Source organism: Talpa occidentalis, unplaced genomic scaffold (assembly GCF_014898055.3).
Source record: "Talpa occidentalis isolate TD23 unplaced genomic scaffold, MPIMG_talOcc4v2.1 talOcc4.13, whole genome shotgun sequence".
Taxonomy (NCBI): domain Eukaryota; kingdom Metazoa; phylum Chordata; class Mammalia; order Eulipotyphla; family Talpidae; genus Talpa; species Talpa occidentalis.
In genome coordinates, this window is record NW_023601322.1 from 36,029,744 (window position 1) to 36,052,157 (window position 22,414).

The following is a 22,414-nucleotide window of genomic DNA, read 5'->3' on the forward strand; positions in this document are numbered from 1 at the left end:
TGATAATTACTAAGAAAGAAACATGATACAGGCTGAAATCAAGAATCACAAAAGCAGTTGGGGTGACCAGAGAAGAACCCCTAGATCTTAATATTTAAATGGGACCTGAAAAATTCAAAGAGCCAGCCCTATGAGATTGAAAAGATGAGAGCATGTGCAAAGGATGATATATCAACAAGAACCAGAATTAATATGAGATCCAAGTGACTGGAAGGGTGGATATGGAGAGAAAACATATGACTAGGTGAGACTGGAGAGATGGACAAGGAGCAGATGGTACAAAGCATATAGGATATAGTTAAGGAGCTGACACAGAACAAGAGGGGAATCAGGGAGGCCACCAGAAGGGTATGACCACACACCACAGGCAAGCTGTTGCGCCTCTGCAGCAAGGCAATAGCTGTGCACAGTTTAGCATGAATTGCAGATAGATTCTAACAACACTGAGACATTGCTCTGCTGCCCACAGACTTCTGTGACACCCTCCTCAGGTCCTGTCTTTGCCTCCCCACCCCTTGACGTATTTTATTGTCCTTGAGCATTTTCATAAGCAATGGCTTCCTCTTTGTGCTCTTTTGCAAGATAAAGATAAGGGACTAGTTAACCAGATTATCCATCTGTTTCAGATGGTGCTATTGGTCCTCTTCCCCACATTCTCAGGTTCCTTCCTAAAATACTATTTGATGGAGAGGAAGGGGGTACAGCACTCCAGAATCCCACAGTTGTAGCATTTCAAGTTACTTCTCATACCCCAACAGAGAGGAGGAGATGCCCAACCTCACCTTCTTCTCCTTGCCCAATCTCAACACTTCAGAACAGTTTGAGCATGCGTAGAAAAAGGATAATGCTAAAAGTGGGTGATTGTGCAGAAATAAGAAATGCCATGATTGTGCAGAAATAAGCATGCCTATTCATTCCTCACACCAAAGGAGGGTTCTGAGCCAATAGGTTCTTTGGGAGCAGTCAGGGACCAAGGCTGTCTTGGTCAAAAGTGAAACCTCAGAGCTCAGGATCCATGTGTGACATATGGTAGCTCATCAAATATTACCCATTTGTTACCAGTTTCTTGCAAACATTTCCTCCTTTTGCTTGTTTGATTTTTCCTCTTTATCATTCTTCCCTATTCTCCCTCCCTAGTCTAACCTCCAGTCTATCACCTGCTCTGTTCTCTACCAAAGCCCACTCCATATCCTCAACTTCTCTCCCTCATCTATCCAACCTATTCACCAGTTTTATTTTCCTTTGCCAAAGAAACCATAATTGCCCCCAAACTGCCTGTTATTTCTAACTGAAGTCAATTAATTTTCCAAGTATTCAAAAACTACCTGTGCAATAGCAGTTGCTCCTCAACCCTCACCTCTAGTCACACGTGTGTGTGTGTGTGTGTGTGTGTGTGTGTGAGTGTGAGAGAGAGAGAGAGAAAGAGAGAGAGAGAGATGTTTTACAGAATCTATCCACTTTGAAGGTCTGATTCAAGTTCCACCTTCTTGTTTTTCCTATTCCTACCTTCCACTATTTTTTAAGTTCTTTTATTCAGCATATCTCTAAGCATTTGTTCAAACATGTCTATCCAGAAGATAATCTTGAACTCCACTATGAAAAAGGACAGTAAGAAATCAACTAAAACTGTGCTCCTGGTTGCCTATCATGTATTTCTACATAAGTTCAAAGGAGTATATATATCAATGGTTAATAGCAACATACTTCCAGAAACCTCTGCATTCCCCACACCAACACCATTGGTTGCACCTCCCATGGCAGATCATTCATAACTCTGTGAAAATATAAAATGAGGTATCATTTCTATCTTTAGTTCTCTCTTTCTCCCACTTGACCTTGACCTTGTTGAGGATGGAATTCCTGCTGTGTACATCTTTGTACACCTAGCACTTAGAAGGCATCTGATACTTTAAAGGAATTATGTTTTTAGAATGAATATACTGCATTTGGCTCATATCTTTCATTTGTTAAATTGGAGGAAATTGCTAAACAACTAATGAGTCTGCAGTTTTGAGGGACTAAATGTGTTCCACAGGAGTTGGAATCATAAATTATTTCTCATGTTGGGCCTTTGAACTGCAGATTCTTGCAAATCTGTATGTGATTTCAGAAAGTCTGTGAGACTCCTGTCTCCTCCCCATTTTCTCTGTGTGGGCATATTTCAGAGGAACCGATTCCTCTGATTAGTGAGTCTCTCAACAGAGTTTGGCAAATTTGAAGCAGTCATCAGAGAATTACACATTTTTGAAAAACAGAGCCCCTTAAATTTTGGTGAGTCTGTTTGGGGGCTTCTATAATGTCCATTCCTGAGGCTCATGATGGACAATAGTGTCCCAAAACTTTGTTCATCAGAGGCTAAGCCAACAATGTCCACAATTTCCCTCTGCAGCTTATTCTGCTTTATTTTTTTTAAGACAGATTTGGTTAAAATTTAAGGATTTGAAAGTAGCTCTTTTTTGTGAATGATCTGCCATGGGAGGTGCAACCAATGGTGTTGGTATGGGGAATGCAGAGGTTTCTGGAAGTATGTTGCTATTAACCATTGATATATATACTCCTTTAACCTTATGTAGAAATACATGATAGGCAACCAGGAGCACAGTTTTAGTTGATTTCTTATTGTCCTTTTTCATAGTGGAGTTCAAGATTATCTTCTGGATAGACATGTTTGAACAAATGCTCATTCTTAACCAGTCGGTCTCGCCAACAATCTCGTCAAGCATTCTTATTTCCTCCCCTTCTAGTCCTCATCTAATCAAAAGCTGGAGGGACAGACCCAAATATGGGGTGGATAAAAGTGGGTTTATACTGAAAATCAATTGTTGCTGTGTCTTAAGAGTAGCAGCATTGCGGGCCTCCCCAGTGGCGCAGAGGGTTGAGCGCTGCACTGTGAAGTTGCCTGCAGCCTCTGCAGCGAGGGTTCAATTCCCAGCTGGCCAGGGAGATTCCCACATGGCGTGGCAGACCTCTCCTGCCACACCCACTGCTCCCCTCAGCAGTGTATTTTGGTCCATCTGCCTGTTCTGTTACCCACTCTGTCTCCGGTGAATCCTCTCACCCTCCCGTGCCTCTGGCCTGTACCCCAGTTCTTGTATAAAAATAAATAAATTTAAAAAAAAAAAGAGTAGTAGCATTGCACTGGAAGACTTGGTGTATCCTTTGACTAGTAGGCCATTGTAGGGTAAATGGTTTTTTAGGCTTTTCTGTCCTCCCAGCATTAGGATTGCTCTGCCTCATGGGGTACCTGCAGTTGGTACATTGTTGCAAACTGTCTTATTTACTTCTGTGGGCCATGGGAGGAGTATTGAGATAGTGGCTAAAAGAAACAGAAGCAGGAGAGCGAAGGGAAGAAAGAAAGCCAGAAGAGAGAGAGAAAAGCTCAGAGTGAAGACTTGCCAGGGGCTTGGAGGCCTTGTGGCCTCCTGGCCCCCCCGCACCCCTGCCTGCCATGTACCTGTTTGCCACACTACATTTAAAAGCTCAATAAAACCTGAGAATGTCACTGAGGTCTCCAGGACTCCTCCTTTACCTGGTCTAGTCTGCTCAGATCCTAGAAACCTGCACTGTGCCCATCCTGCCACTATAATTGGCATAAGTCAGCAAGATAATTCGAAGCAGACGGGTATGGAACCCTCCAAAGACCTCAGGAGGGACTGAGGAAGAGCAGACTGTGAGCCTGTGACAATGCTGGATGTGCCATGGCAGCACAGGTGTTGACCAGAGTCCAGGAGCTGTGGGAAGAGCTAGAGATGCTGCAGTAGCACAGGAGGTGGACAAGGCTTGGGAGCTGCAGGACAGATCTTGCCTGGAGGAGGAGATGGTCTGCAAGGACCAGCCCACTACCCTGAGACAGCAGAATTGTTGGGGAAGAAAGAACCAGGAATTGGAGCTCACTAGTGCCGATGCAGGAAAAGGCTGATGGACTTGGACTTACAATCCTGCCAGAAGGTGGAGGAACTTTGGCAGGGTAATGTTTTGGGGACCCTGGGGGAGGATGGTATTGTTTTTACACTCCCCCCCCCCAGGAGATGGGAATCTGGGGATGGCCAGTGGGCGTTGATTGCCAAAAGCAGCCTGTGTACTACCCAGCAGCTAGGCAGAGGAAATAAGCCAACTTAGAAAGGCAAAAGCTGGTGCTGAGATTGGGAAGCCCTGAGCAGCTGTTAAGCAGCCTAAGTATGCTAAAGAGGGCCAGTGAGTCTCTTAAAATCACCTGTGGGAGATGCCCTGCTCCCGGTTGAGTGAGGGTGAGTTGTTGAGGAACCAGTCCTTGGGAGATGGATGGGGGGTGTGGCTTGTGGTGGAGCCCAAGCCAAAAAGGGGACCCAATAGAGGCCACATGTGGAGCTTGTATCCAGGGATCCCCGACCCATGTACATGTGCAATGGGTTGGCCTGAGAGCAGGGGTCTGCATGTTGCATTGGTAGCTATGAAAGTGTTGGAGTGACCACAGACAGAAACCCTGAGGGTTGGGCAATTACCCCCAAAATACAGACTCCCCAATCCAGGAGTGAGTGCATCCTGGGGGTGGATGTGGTATGTGGCTTGTGGCTGAGACTACAGCCAGAGAAGGCCAGGAAGCCTGACAGCTTCTGGCTTGTGACGGCAGATGCCCAAGTGGTTCCCCTCCCTCGTATGAGCAGTGCCTTGGCCAGCAGACACAGTGGATCATCTGCTGGTGCAAAAAATTATCTTTTGGGGCCTCCCCGGTGGCGCAGTGGTTGAGCGCTGGGTTGCGAAGCTGCCCGCGGCCTCTGCGCCGCCGGTTCGATCCCCGGCTGCTTCCCGGCCACCAGAGGAGGGTCCCGCATGGCGCGCAGACCTCTCCTGCCGCCCGCTGCTCCCCTCAGCAGTGTGCTTCGGTCCTTCTGCCTGCTCTGCTCCCCGCTCTGGCTATGGTGAATTCTCTCACCCTCCCGCGCTTCTGACTGTTCCCAGTGCATGTATAAACAAAACAAAGAAAGAAAGAAAGAAAGAAAACATGCCTCTATAAAAAAAAAAAAAAAAAAAAAAAAATTATCTTTTGCCACTAGGTTGGTGCCTGCCTGAATTATTTGTGTTGCATTTTCTTTTGTGGGCCATGGCTCCTGTGTTTATGTTTGTTAAAGGAAACTTGTATATACCTATATATACATTGTATGGCAGAAAACCCTGAGGGAGTGGATTGTAGGGTAAATGGTTTTCAGGCTTTTCTGCCCTCCCACCATTAGGATTGCCCTGCCTCATGGGGCACCTGCAGTTGTTACATTGTGGGCCATGGGAGGAGAATTGAAATAGTGGCTAAGAGAAAAAGCAGAAGCAGGAGAGAGGCAGGAGAGGGAAGGAGGGAGAGAAAGCCAGAAGAGAGGGAGAAGCCCAGAGTGAAGACTTGCCAGGTGCTTAGAGGCCTGGCGGCCTCCTGGCCCTCCCGGCACCCTAGCCTGCCATGTACCTGTTTGCCACACTACATTTAAAACCTCAATAAAAGCCTGAGAATATCATTGAGGGCTCCAGGACTCCTCCTTTACCCATTCTGGTCTGCTTGGATCCTAGAAATCCTGCTCTGTGCCCATCGTGCCCCTATAGCCATGTAAACTTGGACACATTTGTAATTTATTTGATCCCTAGTCTCCTAATCTAAAATGAAACAGGAGTAACAATCTATAGCTTAGACCACAATTCAAGTCTTAATATAGAAAATACCAAGGATTAATGTTATATATTTGATATTCTTTGATGAAAATGGAACAAAATTAGAGGCTAAGCAAGAAAATTATAGAACAAAACTCTATTCATTGGAAATTTAAAAATTCTAAATTTATATGTCAGATTAAATTATAATGGATATCTTGAAATACTTACAAAGATGCACTCTGTGTCTAAACTGGTAAGAAGCAGCAAAGACTACTCAGAAGAAATAAAGAAAATGATATACATTTATATGCTTTCTACAAACATTAGAAGAGGAGAGGTAGCAAACATAGTAAATTGCATTCAATGGAAAAAATAGAAAATTATTAATAGCAGAATAAGCTCAAAGAATATTTTATGTGATAATCATTCCATTGCCTTGCCTTAATCACCTATGAATACATGTAAACAATACTGTTTATTTTTGCCTGTTTTGAAGTTTTAGTAATAATAATAATAATCTCTATTTTACAAGATTCCTCCATGGATATCATGCATGTGCAGGACTTAGCACAGGACCCAGCAGTTAGTTGGTTTGGGTGTGCTACTTGAGGAACAGCCAAAATGAAGCATGACAATTGTTTGAATTAGTTTTACATGTCTTTTTCAGAAAACAATTTACCAGTTTCTTAAACAACTCAACATGTACTACCTTAAACCCATCAATTACACCCCAGGACATTTAGACCACAGAAGTAAAGACATGGTCACATAAATACCTGTACACAAATGTTAATAGCAGCTTTATTCATAATAGCCATACCTAGACACTGCACAGATGTCCTTTAACAGGTGAATGACTAAACAAACTTTTGTGCTTCCATACCATGGAAAACCACTGAATAATAAAGAGGAATGAACACCCAAGAATGCGAGCAACAACCTAGGACTCTCCAATCACAATGCTGAGTGAGGAAAGTCAGTCCTGAAAGGTTGTGATATGTATGATCTCATTTCCATAACATTGTGGAAATGATGAAATGATAGAAACAGGAACAGAGGAGTGGTTGTTGGGGATGCAGAGGGTAGTGGCAGGACGGTAGAGGCTGAGGCAGCATGAAGGATGCTTGTGCTGGAAACGTGCTGTGTGTTGTCGGGTATTCTGTTAGATACTGTTCTGTAGATATTCCAGATGTTACCGGGGGAAAGCTGTGTAAAGGGTACTTGGGATTTCTGTCTTATTTCTTGTAGATGTGTGACGATATACAATTATCTACATTAAAATAAAAAAGAACATATTTAACAGCATGTATGTAATACCGAGATATTCATAAGCACATAATAACCACAGCATCTCTTTCCTGTCTTTCCTGGTGACTTGATGGCTATTTATTATTACTAATTTTTTTCCCTTCTACTTAAGACATGCATTGCCTTGAGCACTTACAAGTTATTTTCGCAACTAAATTTGTTATTTTAGAATCTTTATATCCCTCTGTTACCAACATGCATTACTGATATTTTTCTTTTTTTACGATCAGAAATAGGTTTAATTGTATTTTATATTAATCAATATGTAGATCTTTACCAGTACTATTAATTTTTGTGTAGATTTAAGTAACTCTCTAGTGTCCTTTCATTTTATACTGAAGGACTCATTTCAGAATCTCATGTGATTCTTTACTCTCTTGATCCCATTCATTCATAGAACTGTTGATGTGTACTTTGTTTTCTCTTACTATAACAGCAAATTATAATGTTTTTATCATGTGCACAAGTGAGAGAAAAGTTTCAAAAAGTAACACTCTACCTTCTACCTTTTTAAACCTCCTAGTCTAGTCCTCAAGCATCCATGAGCTCAGTGTTAGTATCATATTTGAATAGATTGTCACTGTCTGGAAACCTTTGAATGGTTATTAAAAATTTTTTCCATCCTTTTCATCTCTTCACCATTTCTCTGCCAACATTTAAAACAGTCCTTTGATATCACTCTTCCTAGATTTCCAGTCCATTTTCTGTGAACTTAGCCTAATATGTTTTGTTTAGGACATGACTTCTTCATTCCAATTATTAAAGTGATTGTAAATTTCCATAATGTGATACAAATTCTTGCTCAAAGGGCCCGTAACAGCTCTTGGAGCTGTGAGTAAAATACAGAGCAATATCAATACTTCTAATCATTTTCATATTTTAATGATCAATTTCTTTTTTGCTTTCTTTTTCAGTGACTAGAGAAAAAATCCAGGAACATATCACCAACCAGGTATTTTCTCACCTCTCATAAATTGTGATATAAAATTTTGATTTAATCTTTACTAAATAGGCATTTGTATGTATTTAAAAAGCAAAGCTCATTGCTGGTTATTGGGTATAAGAAATATATGTGTTGCTGGTTCTGAGAACAAATAACTAGTCATTTGTGCATATAATAATCATGCACTTTCCTTGCCTAGTTTCTTCCCTCCATAACATCCCCCCCAAGTGTGGAAAACATCAGAGATGTAGGACCCTGCCAGTTCTGATTTATAAACCTCTCTCTGTTCATGTCTGACCTCTGCGAAGAGATACTTTTATCTACTTTACTCTCTGTGATTTTCCCACTTTTTAATTAGCCTAGTTGAAAGTCACACCCTCCCAAAAAGTTAAGAACTGAACCCACAGCATTGGAATCCTGTAAGTTGACTTTCCTTTGGGGTCACTTATTTCATCCCACATTTCATCAACATCTTTCTGTCTGCTTCACTATTTTTTTTTTAAAGATTTATACATACAAGAACTAGGGTACAGGCAAGAGTTGTGGGGGTTGAGAGCACTCACCAGAGACAGAGTGGGGAACAAAACAGGCAGATCGACTGAAATACACTGCTAAGGGGAGCAGTAGGTGAGTCAGGAGAGGTCTGCCACACTATGTGGGTAGCTCCCTGGTCAGGGTTTGAACTTGTGCTGCAGTGGCTGCGGATAGCTTCATAGGTTGCATCTTATCCCTTGCGCCACCAGGAAGGCCCTTCACTATATTCTTATCCAACATTTTTTACTGAATTATTTTTTACATCTACCAGTAAATGGAGTCAGTCTATATAATTCTTGAGGGGCTTGAGGTGCACATTCACACATAGAAACCAAGGACATCTTCACCAAACCTTGTCTGCCCTTTCCCAGAAGTCCCTCTGGCTACACCTTCTCCTATTGCCACCTGCACCAATGGGCTCAGGGACTGCAGACATTGGCCTGTGACAAAATACACTCAGCCTTCACCTGAGACAAATCTCCATGTCTTTTATTGTTGTAACTCACCCTTATGAGGCAGAAGGGATACATATATGTTTATACCAGTCAAGGGTATGTTTTTCAAAGTTGTCTTCTCATAGGCTCCAAAAGAAATTCTAATTTAAGCCCATTGCCATTCCACCCAGGTTCTAGATTTACCTAATCTGTGCCAGATACCCTGTAACTTATCAAACGATAAAAAATAGCTTATTTGGCTATTTTAGTAATGCAAAATCAACAGGCATAATTTAATGCTGATCAGATGTGATTTTACTTTTGAATATAATTGTAAATATTGACTTCTAGTAGTGGTCCTCTTAATATTTGAAAGCACTGTCATTGTGCAATGGCAAAATCAGGTCTCTGTTTCAAATAGTGTATTTGTCTTCTGAGCTTAGCTTCTTTATCAGTGTATTTTCATTTATTTGTATGTACTCAAGTGGTTTGGTAAGGCTGAGCAACAGTAAACTGGTAAACCTTATTGCTACCCTTTTTACTTTTTTAAGTCACATAGTGAATATGTTTCCTTATAAACAGAACTATTTTCTTTATTAAGTTAACATGTTTAAGCAGCTGGTCAAGAAATATATTAAGGCCACTTCTTATGGGCAAATATTCATTTCCTGTATTTTCCTTCTTTTTATATTTGGTTAAACAAATAAAATATGTAGACACCAAAATAGAACACCAAATATTTACTCATAATCTTAAACATTGATTTGATGCTGGAAAAAATCATCATGGTTTCCATTTCAAATAAGAGTGAAATTCTTTGGACTTGAACATAAGAAGGATCTTTATTAGTTATACAGTCTCAGAACAGATACAGATAGTTGTACTGTTCAATCAGTGTATGCCAGCTGGTATTTCTAATTCTCCGATGGAATTTCTATTGGAGAGGTACTCCTCACTCTTGAGAACTCTTGAGAATGTACAGGCCATACACTTCAGAGAGACAAATTATACCTCTAATTTATCTAAAGTCTGGTAAAGTACCAAGAAGTGAAATCACCATCCTTCTTTCTGTCACTCTGCCACCAAAAGAATTCAGCTTTTGAAAAACATTTTTGAAAACTCACTTTGATAATCAATAGAGTGTTCTTTATCAGAAAGGAATGTAAAATGGAGCACCGTTGAGTGTTAATCTTGCCCCTAAATCCTACTCACCAGGCACTATAGATTGTGTAATTAAATTGAAATTGAAAATCCAGTCTTTTTTTTTTTTTTTCCCATTAGACAAGCTATGAGTTGCACACCAATGTGAGAAATCAAGGTGGAGTTGGGGGGAGATGGGAACCTGCTGGCCATTCCCTGCATGCATTTTCTAGCTCATAGCTATTTCACCACACCTGAGCTCTGCAAACAAACAACTATTTGAGTTCTCTGGAGGGAATGCTGGATTCTTTCCTGTGTAATTCACAGGGGAAATTAGTATGCTTTTTAAAAGTAACTTGTTAATGCAGCTTGTTTACGAGAAGAGGACAAAAATGAGCAGTGAACCGCCTGGCAGCTTATGTCCCAGGATGGGATGAATGCATGACCCATTTTTTTTAGCTGTCTCTCTGGCAGTTCAATGCTGCAACAATTTCCTATCTGAAAAATGTGCCTTGTAGAGATGAAATCTCCTGTAGGTTTTTGAATAGTTTTTACTACAGTAGATTAAAGATAACAGCTTAAAATACAAACAAGAATACCTTCAAAACCAAATCAAAATGTGTTCATGTTGAGAATGGGAAAACTGAACACAGAAACCTTCTAAGTAAACTTTTGAAAACTGCCTTGTATTGGAGAATAGACAATTGAAACCTGTAGGAAATCAATAGTTTCTGTTTATGCCTTTTTGGATAGTAGATAATTGAAACCCAGAGTGAAATAATACTTTGTTTTTGTACAGCTAGGTGACAGAGGGACACTGAATATGGGACTTCATTTCTTGTGCAGGGGATATGTGTGTTACTGAGAATGTTCACAGTTCAGACTCTGTGACAGAGCCTTACCATTACCAATTGCCCCTTGCCAAGAACCATCTGCACACTGTTACAGCTTATGGATTTGACTCCTAAGATTGCTGTGACAAACTGGCACAAACCAGGTGCTTTCAAATAACAGAAATGTATTATTAAACAGTTCTAGAGGCTCAAAGCCCAAAACCCAAGTATCAGTAGGGCCATGTTCCCCCTGAAACCTGCAGGGGATAACCCTTTCTTGCTTCATCCTAGCTTCTGGAGACAACCAACAGTCCTTGGCATTCCTTGGCTTGTAGCTACATCGCTTCAGTCTCTGCCTCTGTCATCACATGGCTTTTCTCTCTGTGTCTCTTCTGTGAGGACACCAGCTATAGTGGCTTAGGACCCATGATGACATCTACTTGATTATTCCTGCAAAGTTCCTAGCCACATTCACTGGCATTGAGAATTAGGACTTCAGCATATCTCTGTAGGGGTCAAAGTTCAACCCTGACGAGTTGGAAACCTCAGAGTCATCATGCCACCTCTGCCTCTGGCCATTGAGCATTTCTGATGTGATCTGTCACCCTCTCCAGTCCAGCTTCTCCTCTGCTGCCCAAGGTCCATGCTTCCTCCTGACTCTCTTCTTGCTTCCTTGATGGCTTTTCAACACAGTTCTGCTTCAGTGTCACCCCACAGTAACCTTCATCGTCCATTCTGCTCCACTTTAAAGGCTCACCTCAGAGGTATTGTGTATCTAGTTCCAGACTACCACAACAATGAGAATATCACAATAGAGCAAGTCACACAATTTTCTTGGTTTCCCACGACATATATAAAAGTTATATTGACACTCTACTGTCATCTACTAAATGCACATTATGTCTTTAAAAAAATTCTATGTGCATACCTTAATTAAAAATACTGCTGAAAATGCTGACCATCATCTGAGCTTTCGTGAGTTGTCTTCTTGCCAGTGTAGGCTCTTGCTTCAGTGTTGATGGTCACTGACTGATCAGGGTGCTAAAGGTAGAGGTGATTGTAACAATTTCTTATAGTAAGTCAACAGTGAAGTCCCTGACATTGATTGACTTGCTTTTCACAAAAGATTTCATTGTAGCATGTGATGTTGTTTGATAGCACTTTACCCACAGTAGAACTTCTTTCAAAATTGAAGTGGATCCTCTCAAACCAAATTTAGGTAATATTTTAAATTCTTTGTTGTCATTTCAACAATGCTCATAGCATCTTCATCAATAGTAGAGTCCATCTCAAAAAACTACATTCTTCGCTCATCCATAAGAGCAACTCCTCATCCATTCAAGTTTTATTGTAAGATTGTAGCAATTAAACCACCTCTTCAGACTCCACTTATAATTCTAATTCTGTTGCTATTTCCACCACATCTGCAGTTACTTCCTGCATAGAAATCTTGAATCCCTCAAAACCATTTATGAGGGTTGGAAGCAACTTCTTCCAAACTCCTGTTAATGTTATTTTAACTACTCCCATGTAACATGAATGTTCTTATGAACATTAAAACGGTAATCATTTCCAGATAGTTTTCAGTTGAGTTTGCCTAGACCCATTAGAAGAATTACTGTCTATGGTAGATATAGCCTTACAAATGTATTTCTTTTTTTTTTCTTTTCTTTTTTTTTAAATTTAAATTTTATTTTTATATTCCCCATACAATTGCAACCCCCTTATTTTGACCCCAATACCTCCTTTCCTGGCCCCCCACCCCCCATAGAGTATCTCTGGTTCATAATTGTTTGTTGATTTTGATTTTTACTTTCTTATAGTTATTCTTTTTCCTGGTCTCTTATTTAAGTTTTCTAGATTCCTGCTATGAGAGAGACCATCTGGTATTTTTCTTTTTCTTTCTGGCTTATTTTGCTGAGCATGATCCCTTCCAGCGCCATCCATGTTGCTACAAATTGCATTTATCTTTTTTGAATGCTGAGTAAAATTCCATAGTGTATATGGACCACATCTTCTTGATCCAGTCATCTATTTTTGGGCATTTGGGCTGTTTCCAAAGCTTAGCTATTGTAAATAGTGCTGCTATAAACATAGGGGTGCAGGTGCTCTTTGGAATTGATGTTTCTGTGTCCTTTGGGTAAATACCTAGGAGTGGAATTGCTGGATCATATGGAAGCTCTATGTTAGGTAGGTCAAGAAATCTCCACACAGCTCTCCATAGTGGTTGGAGCAGTTTGCACTTCCACCAACAGTGCAGGAGAGTTCCTTTTTCTCCACAACCTCGCCAACATTTGTTGTTGCTATTTTTTTTTTAATATGTGCCATTCTCACTGGTGTAAGATGGTATCTCATGGTAGTTTTGATTTGCATTTCCCTGATTACAAGTGATGGTGAACATTTTTTCATATACCTATTGGCCATTTGCATTTCCTCTTCAGAGAAGTTTCTTTTTAGCTCTTCTGCCCATTTTTTGACTGGATTCTTTTCTTTGTTGTTGTTGAGTCTCATCAGCTCTTTGCAGATTTTTGTGATCAGTCCTTTATCATTAGTGTTGGGTGCAAAAATGTTCTCCCAGTTGGTGGGGTTTCTCTTTGTTTTTGTTATTGTCTCTTTTGCTGTGCAGAAGCTCTTTAATTTGATGTAGTCCCAGTTGTTTATCTTTGCCTTCACTATCACTGCTTTGGGTGATGTGTCTGTAAAGATGTCTTTGATGTGCATATCATGTAGTGTTTCGCCTATGTTTCCTTCTATGTTTTTTATGGTTTCAGGTCTTATATCTAGTTCTTTAATCCATTTTGAGTTGGGTTTTGTATATGGTATGAGGTAGTAGTCAAGCCTCATTCTTTTGCATGTAGCGACCCAGTTTTCCCAGCACCATTTATTGAACAAACTTTCTTTGCTCCAATGCATAGTCTTTGCTCCTTTGTCAAAGATTAGTTGACCATAAATCTGTGGGTGTATTTCTGGATTTTCTATTCGATCCCATTGGTCTGTGTGTCTGTTCTTGTTCCAATACCATACAGTTTTGATGATTATAGCTTTGTAGTACAGTTTGAAGTCTGGGAGTGTGATGCCTCCATTCCCTTCTTTTTTTTTTCAGGAGAGCTTTGGCTATTTGGGGTTTTTTGTGATTCCATATGAATTTCATCAATAATTGTTCTATTTCTTTGAAGAATGACATTGGAATAGCATTGAATCTGTATATTGATTTTGGCAGGATGGCCATTTTAATAATGTTTATTCTTCCAATCCATGAGCAAGGGATGTCTTTCCATTTCTTTGTGTCTCCTTCTATTTCTTTTAACAGTGTTTTATAGTTTTCTTTGTATAGGTCCTTTACCTCTTTTGTTAGATTTATTCCCAAATATTTGATTTTTTTTGTTTCAATAATAAAAGGGATGGTTTTTTGATTTCTTCTTCTTCAGATTTATTGTTTTTGTATAGGAAGGCTACTGATTTTTGTGTGTTGATTTTGTATCCTGCCACTTTACTGAACTGATTGATGAGTTGAATTAGTTTTTCTGTGGAGTTTTTGGGGTTCTCTATGTATATTGTCATATCATCTGCAAATAGTGATAGTTTGACTTCTTCTTTTCCTATTTGGATTCCTTGTATGTCTTTCTCTTGTCTTATTGCTCTGGCTAGGACTTCCAGTATTATATTGAAAAGCAGTGGTGAGAGTGGACATCCTTGTCTTGTTCCAGATCTTAATGGGAATGCTTTCAGCTTTTCGCCATTGAGAATGATACTGGCTGTTGGCTTGTCATATATGGCCTTTATGATGTTGAGGTATGTTCCTTGTATCCCAAGAATTTCAAGGATTTTTATCATGAATACCTATTGCACTTTGTCAAAAGCTTTCTCGGCATCTATTGATATTATCATATGGTTTTAATATTTCTTTTTGTTGATGTGTTGGATAACGTTGATTGATTTTCAGATGTTGAACCATCCTTGTGTCCCCGGAATGAATCCTACTTGGTCATGGTGAATTATCTTGTGGATACATTGTTGGATTCTGATAGCTAAAATTTTATTGAGGATTTTTGCATCAGTGTTCATTAGGGAGATTGGCCTTAGTTTTCTTTTTTGTGTTGTCCTTGTTTGGTTTTGGTATTAGTGTAATGTTGGCTTCATAGAATGTGTTTGGTATTATCCCTTCCTTCTCAATTTTTTGGAAGAGTTTGTGACAGATAGGCACCAATTCATCTCTGAATGTTTGGTAGCATTCATTTTTAAATCCATCAAGTCCTGGGCTTTTGTTTTTGGGGAGGTTTTTGATTACCATTTCAATTTCACTGCTTGTAATTGGTCTGTTTAGATGTTCTATTTCTTCTTTATCTAGCTTTGGGTGATTGTAGAGTTGTAGGAATTTGTCCATCTCCTCTAGATTGTTTAACTTGTTTCCATATAGCTGTTCATAGTAGTTTCTGATTATTCTTTCTATTTCTGCTATGTCCGTTGTGATTTCTCCTCTTTCATTGATGATCCTGTTTATTTGTGCTTTTTTCCCTTTTTTCCTTTGTGAGCTTGGCTAGGGGTTTGTCTATTTTTTTTTAAAGATTTATTTATTTATTTATTCATTTATTTAATTATACAAGCACAGTGTACAGTCAGAAGCACGGGGAGTGAGAGAATTCACCAGAGCAGGAGCGGGGAGCAGAGCAGGCAGAAGGACCGAAGCACACTGCTGAGGGGAGCAGCGGGCGGCAGGAGAGGTCTGCACGCCATGTGGGACCCTTCTCCGGTGGCCGGGGAGCAGCCGAGGATCGAACCGGTGCTGCAGAGGCTGCAGGCAGCTCCGCAACCCAGCGCTCAACCGCTGCGCCACCGGGGAGGCCCTAGGGGTTTGTCTATTTTATTTATTATTTCAAAGAACCAGCTCTTGGTTTCATTGATCTTTTGGATTGTTTTTTTTAGTTTCAATTTCATTTATTTCTGCTTTGGTTTTTATTATTTCTTTTCTTCTACTGGTTTTGGGGTTTTTTTTTTGGTTTTTCTTTTTCTAGATCTTTGAGCTTCAAGATTAGGTTGTTTCTTTGAGTTCTTTCTTGTTTCTTGATGTGAGCCTCTATTGCTATATATTTTCCTCTTATTACTGCTTTTGCTGCATCCCATACATTTAGGAAATTGGTGTCCTCCTTGTCATTCAATTCAAAGAATTTTTTAAGTTCTTCTTTGATCTCCTCATTAGTCCAGTGGTCTTCCAGTAGTGTGGGGTTCAATCTCCATGAGGTAGGAGAATTCCTTGCCTTCTTTTTATGGTTTATTTCTACTTTGATGCCTTCATGGTCAGAAAAGATGCTTGGTATGATTTCAATTCTTGGTGTATCTGTTGATGTTTGTCTTGTGTCCCAGTATGTGATTGATCCTGGAGAATGATCCGTGTGCGCTTGAGAAAAATGTGTACTCAGATTTTTTTGGGTTTAGTGTTCTATAGATGTCTGTTAAGCCCAAGCACTCTAGATCCTCATTTAGAGCTTTAGTGTCTCTACTTATTTTTTGTCTCATTGATCTATCCATTGTTGATAGTGGTGTGTTGAAGTCTCCCACTATGTATGTGTTTTCTCTGATGGCTGTTTTCAAAGATGACAATAGTTGTCTGATATATTTTGGTGCTCCTTCGTTTGGTGAATATATGTTAATGAGTGTTATTTCTTCTTGAAGTATTGTCCCCTTGATCAAAATGTAGTGACTGTTGGGGTCACTATTTACCTTTTTGAGTTTGAAATCTGTTTTATCTGATATTAGTATAGCTGTTCCTGCTTTCCTTTTTGGTCTATTTGCTTGTAGGATTGTTTCCATCCTTTAACTTTGAGTCTATTTTTATCTTTTGTAGCTAAATGTATTTCCTGGAGACAGCCAGGTTTTGTTCTTAATCCAGCCTGCGACTCTGTGTCTTTTTATTGAGGCGTTTAGTCCATTTACATTTAGAGTTAATATTGATATGTTAGCATCTGTATTTGCCATTGTGTTTGTCTTTCCTTTGATTTTATTTATTCTTTTAATAACTTTTTTTTTTTGGCCTTCTTTCATTGTTACTCATCCCTCTGAGGTTCTGGCTTTAGGACTCCTTGTAGTATTTTTTGGATTGGGGGTTTACTCATAATGAAATTCCAGAGTTTCTGTTTGCCTGGGAAGGTCCTTATTCTTTCTTCATAGAGGAAGGTGAGCTTTGCAGGATAGAGTATTGTTGGTTGGCATTTGTTTTCATGGAGTCTGTTGACTATGTCCCTCCACTCTCTCCTTGCCCGTAGTGTTTCTTCGGAGAAGTCTGATGTCAGTCTGATTGGTTTTTCCTTTGAATGTTATCTATTTCTTCCCTCTTGTCAGCTTCATTATTTTTCCCTTGTCTTGGATTCTTGGGAACTTTACTATTATGTGTCTTGCTGTATTTTTCCTTTCATCATGGAAGTTTGGTGTTCTTCTTGCTTCTTGTATATCAACTTTCAGCTCCTTCTTCACGTTTGGGAAGTTCTCTTCAATTATTTCCTTAAATATTTTCTCTGTTCCTACATATCTCTCCTCTCCTTCTGGGATTCCTATAACTCTTATTTCTTTTCCTCATGGAGTCAGATAGTTCCCAAAGTCTTTCTTCGGTCTTTTTCCTTCATACTTCTCTTTCCTTTTCTGTTTTGGTTCTTTTTATTTCTGTGTCTTCAAGAGTACTTATTCGTTCTTCCATTTCATCTATTCTGCTTTCATTGCTTTTCCTAGAATTCTTTAGTGCCTCCATTAATTCTTTGATCTCCTGCATTTGTTTTACTTCCTTCTTTAGGGACTCACTTTTATTCTTCTGATCATTGATTATTTTACCCTTATCATTGTTTTCCTTTATGACTTCTGTCAGTTTTTTAATCACAGCAATTTTAAATTCTCTTTTTGGAAGGCTCAGAAGTTCTTCCAAGTTACTGTCATTGCATTCTGGTGGGTGGTTTTCTTTTTGTGGTGTGTCTTTTTCCTGAGGAGTTGCTGGGTTGCATGTAGTTTTTCTTTTCCCTACTGCATGTTTTCTAATTTGCTATATGCATTGGGACACTGTGTTGGTGGTACTGGCCGGCATCTTTTTGGTGTGCTCTTTGTGGGGTTCGGAAACTGGTGGTCTAAACGAGTCAAATACTGTTATGCCAGAAGTCTAGTGAGGCAGCGGTACTTTGAGTATGTTAATTGTTGCTGTCACAGAATATTTCCTCCTTCTGTGTTTAATTACAAAGGTGTGTCTTGAAGTCACACAAACTTCCCTGGAGGTGGGGCAGCTGGATTGGAATCTGGGTTCCAAATCACTGAATCTACCTCTGGGCTCCAACTTCCTGCCAGTTGGGACCAGGCTTGTGGGGGCCTTCAGCTCACCTCTGGCTGCACAGGGAACCTTCTCCCTCTGGCTCCAGAGGGAGTCTTTTGCCAGTTTCAAGCAGTCTTTATTGAAGAAATGTCCCTGTTCTAAAGTGGCAATGCGGAGACACACTCCCCTGCACGCCCTGTCTGCCCAGCCCTTGGGTGCCTGCTCCCCCTCTGGGCTGGGACTGCTCGCCAGAAGGGGCCTGGCACTGGTGAACTTCCCAGCTCACCTCTGGCTCCTCCGGGAGCCTTCTGCCAGTTTCAAGCAGTCTTTACTGAAGAAAGGTCCCTGTTCTAAAATGGTGATGCGGGGATGTACTCCCCTATGCGCCTGGTCTGCCCCGGCGGTGGGTGCCTGCTTCCCCTCTGGGCTCAGACTGCTGGCCAGAAGGGGCCTGGTGCAGGTGAAATTCCCAGCTCACCTCTGGCTCCTCAGGGAGCCTTCTGCCAGTTTCAAGCAGTCTTTACTGGAGAAAGGTCCCTGTTCTAAAATGGCAATGCGGGGACGTACTCCCCTGTGCACCCAGTCTACAAATGTATTTCTTAAATAATAATGCTTGAAAATAAATATACTCCTTGAGTGATGAGCTGCAGCATGGGTTTTGTGTTAATAGGACTGAAAACAACATTAATTTTGTATGTTCCCATCAGAACTCTTGAATAATCAGGTGCATTGTCAATGAGCAATAAGCCCTCAACAATGGCTTAAAATAGTCTATAAACCACTTTGTGAACAGATATTCTGTCATCAAGCCTTCTTTGTTTCATTTATAGAGCACAGGAAGAGTAGATTTAGCATATCTCTTAATAGCCCCGGTATTTTCAAATGGTAAATGAGCACTGACTTCAATTTAAATTCAACAGTTGCATTAGTCCCTAACAAGAGGGTCAGTTCATCCTTTGACACTTTAAGCCAGGCATTGGTTTCTCCATACCTATGTAAGTCCCTGATGGCATCTCCTTACAACACAAGACTTTTTTGCTTATATTGAAAACCTGTTGTTTAGTGTAACCACCTTTATCTATGATCTTAGCTAGATCTTGTGAATAATCTGCTGCAACTTTTATATCAGTACACACTGCTTCAACTTGTGCTTTGATGTTATGGAAATACCTTCTTTCTTCATGAACCAACCTCTGATGGCTTCACAGTTTTCTTCTGTGACTTTCTAACCTCTCTCAACCTTGCTCTGAATTAGGCTGTGGCTCAAGGGAATGTTTTGGTTGCCTTGGTTTTTTATGTAGGCCACTCAAAACTCACTCCATATCAGCAAAACACCTGTTTCACTTTTATCATTCATGTGTTCATTGGAATAGCATTTTAAATTTTCCTTAAAAACTTTACCTTTGCATTTGCAACTTAGCTAACTTTTTTTTTTTTTAACTTAGCTAACTTTTTCACGAGAGTTCTAGCTTTTGTCATATCATGGCTTTCAGCATGTCTTTCTCAACAAAATTAATCATTGCTAGCTTTTGTTTCCAAGTGAGAAACATGTTACTCTTCATTTCAACACTTAGAAATCACTGTAGGGTTATGAACTGGCTTAATATCCATATTGTTGGGAGCAGGGAGGCCAAGGAGAGGGAGAGAGACAATTTGGACCAAACACAATATTTATTGATTAAGTTTGCTATCTTATATGGGCACGGTTGGTAGGGCCCCCAGACAATTTCAGTGGTAACATCAAAGATTACTGATCATAGATCACCATAACAGATACAGTGGTGAAAGAAAAATCTAGAAATATTACAAGAATTACCAAAATGTGACACAGAAATAGGTACATACTATCAGAAAAATGGTAATAGTAACTTAATGCAGGGTTCCCACAGACCTTCAGTTTGTAAAACTGGCAATATTTGCAAAGTAAAATACAGTGAAGTGCAATAAACTGAGGTATGCTGGTAGTTTGTAAAATACCAGTCATTGAACAGCTCTTCTATGCTGGAAAACAAAAACAAAGGAGAAATACCTCCCCCATTTTTAGCGTTGATTATTATCTTTGCCTGTGCAATAGAAGCTTTTTTACCACAGATCCTAAGACCCTCCCCCAACCCTCTCCAGGAAAGTCCAGGCTAGTATTTGGGTTCAAGCATAACATAATCAAGAGAGGCTTTGTGCTTTGGAAGACCCCAACTATCACAAACACAGAAGTACAAAGTTTTTTTTTCTTTTAATGTTTTATTAAAGGTTGATAATCAATTGAACATCCACAAAATATGGTGGAGTGACACAGCAGCTGAAGTGGGCCCTGTCATCAGTGGAATAGGGTTGACTTAGGTGATAAAAAAAAAAAATAAGCCCTTGCCAGTGAAGCTAGAATCAAGGGATAGCTAGTTTCAAGGTCACCACCCCATATCCCTGGAAGTGGGAGGGTACAGGGGAAACTTGCATATCTTTACACTTTTATGCTCCAACTTTATTTTTCTGCCCCTTTGTATTTTCTTGTCTACATTATTTATATCCCCACACGGTTAGGCCTTACCTAGATACCTAGATAATATCTATCTGTAGCTAAGTAGTATCATCCTGAAAAATAAAACCACGATTGGTCATTTTTAGAATCTCTGTTAGACCATGTGCATCAAAACTATCCAACCAATTGCTGGTTCTTTCTCTCATTGTGTTATTATCCTAGTAGCCTGCTGAATGTGGGACAGTCTGCTCCCTGTGTCTTGAACTGCTCAAACCTGTTGTGCCATTGATTCTTCTAAGGCAGGGACCAGGTTTTGTCCTTTGTCCTGCCAGGCAAGGAATCTTACCCAGAAATAGAAGGGACAGGTGAAGACTACCCATCGTCTCTCTGAATAGTGGTCACACAACCAGGTGAAAGAAAGGACTGAGGGCAGAGAGAGCCAGACCTAATGTCTATTTCCATAATTGCCTGGAGAACAGTGAACAGTTTACTTGGGTATAGACTTAAGTACTTGATTTTTTTTTCTCAAATGTGAACATGTCAGTGGCATTCCATACTACCATGTGAGTGTAGCATGAAATTTACAACTCCTAAATTTAAAGTAGGACTGCATTACCTAGCACTATCCTTATCAAAATGGTCAGGCACTTAAGGAGGCAATTTTGACTTCACGAGTTTCTTTCTGTGACTTCAGCACTTAGTAAGCTAGTAAAGATCCCATCTTCCTAATTCTCTTTCATGATTACCTTCTAGCATTGGAAGTTTATTCCAAATAGGAAATTCTGTCTAATAGCTGTCCAGTTTATGAATCTTCTAAAAATGCTTGAGAGCAATACTGAAAGAATCAAAAGTGGTAGCACTAATGCTGCTTAACCAAGAATGATTTAGAGAAAATGGCCTTTACTAAAGGTCAGATGGCTTCACAGGTAGGAAATACTTAGGTGTAAATGTCAAAAGACTAGGACGTTTCACCTCTTTTAGCACAGTTCAAGAAAGTTAAAATATTAAGTAGGGCTGTCTGTGAATATAGACAACAGTCTGTGGAAATATATTAAGAAAAAGGGAGGCTGAGAATGCATCCCTTGGGTATTTAAAAGCATGAACACCGAAAATAATAGTTCAAAATAAAATTGTTTATTAGCAACATTGTGAAATCTATTAGCAATCTAATATTCAGATAGTTCTCACTGGAGTCCTCCGTGTTGCTGAATAATTGCAACCCATAATTAGTAGTCACTCAATGTTCCATATCTCATTTATTTGTTACAACAATCCTATGAGAATAGGTAATTTAATCTCCTTTTTGTACAGGTGAAAACTCAGGCATGAAAAGTTTAGTAATGTTTCATATCCTGCTGTGTTTGTCATTAAATTAATAATAACGGCTAGGATTATTATTAAGTGCTTAATGAACTTTCTTTGTGTAGGCATTTTGCTAAGTCTTACATACAATTATCTCACTTAAACCTCATAACAGTAACTCTGTGAGGTAGGTACAAATCAGGGGAGTCAAGGTTAGTGAAATTGGTAGCTTTCCCAAGATCACAGACCAGAATAGAAATGGACAGTCCAGTCCATTTCTACAGCATCAGCACCAGCCACTACACTATGCTGCTTTACAGATCCGTCTGTAAAGGCTACAGTCTTAGCTGGACTCTGAATAGAGGTGTATCTCTTTCTGAAATCCTTTCTCTGCACTATGGTGCTACACCACTACTTGTTTTAGAAATTGTTCTGTTCTATTTAATTGACCCCACTTATCCCTAGTCAGCACTCCAATTTTGACACCAACACTGAAGTAATTGGTTACTAGACCTATAATATAGATGTTTATGATGTACTGAGTATTTT

The 22,414-nt window shown here is 39.8% G+C and overlaps 1 protein-coding gene across 5 annotated transcripts in view; it reads left to right on the plus strand.

Moving 5' to 3' along the window:
* Positions 1–22,414, plus strand: part of CHST9 (carbohydrate sulfotransferase 9) — a 263,796-nt gene that overhangs the window by 222,957 nt on the left and 18,425 nt on the right. For all 5 annotated transcript variants that reach the window (XM_054694118.1, XM_054694117.1, XM_054694115.1 and 2 more), the window contains one exon: positions 7,836–7,873. In XM_054694118.1, the coding sequence (XP_054550093.1) occupies positions 7,836–7,873 (38 nt within the window). The remainder of the gene's footprint in view (positions 1–7,835; positions 7,874–22,414) is intronic.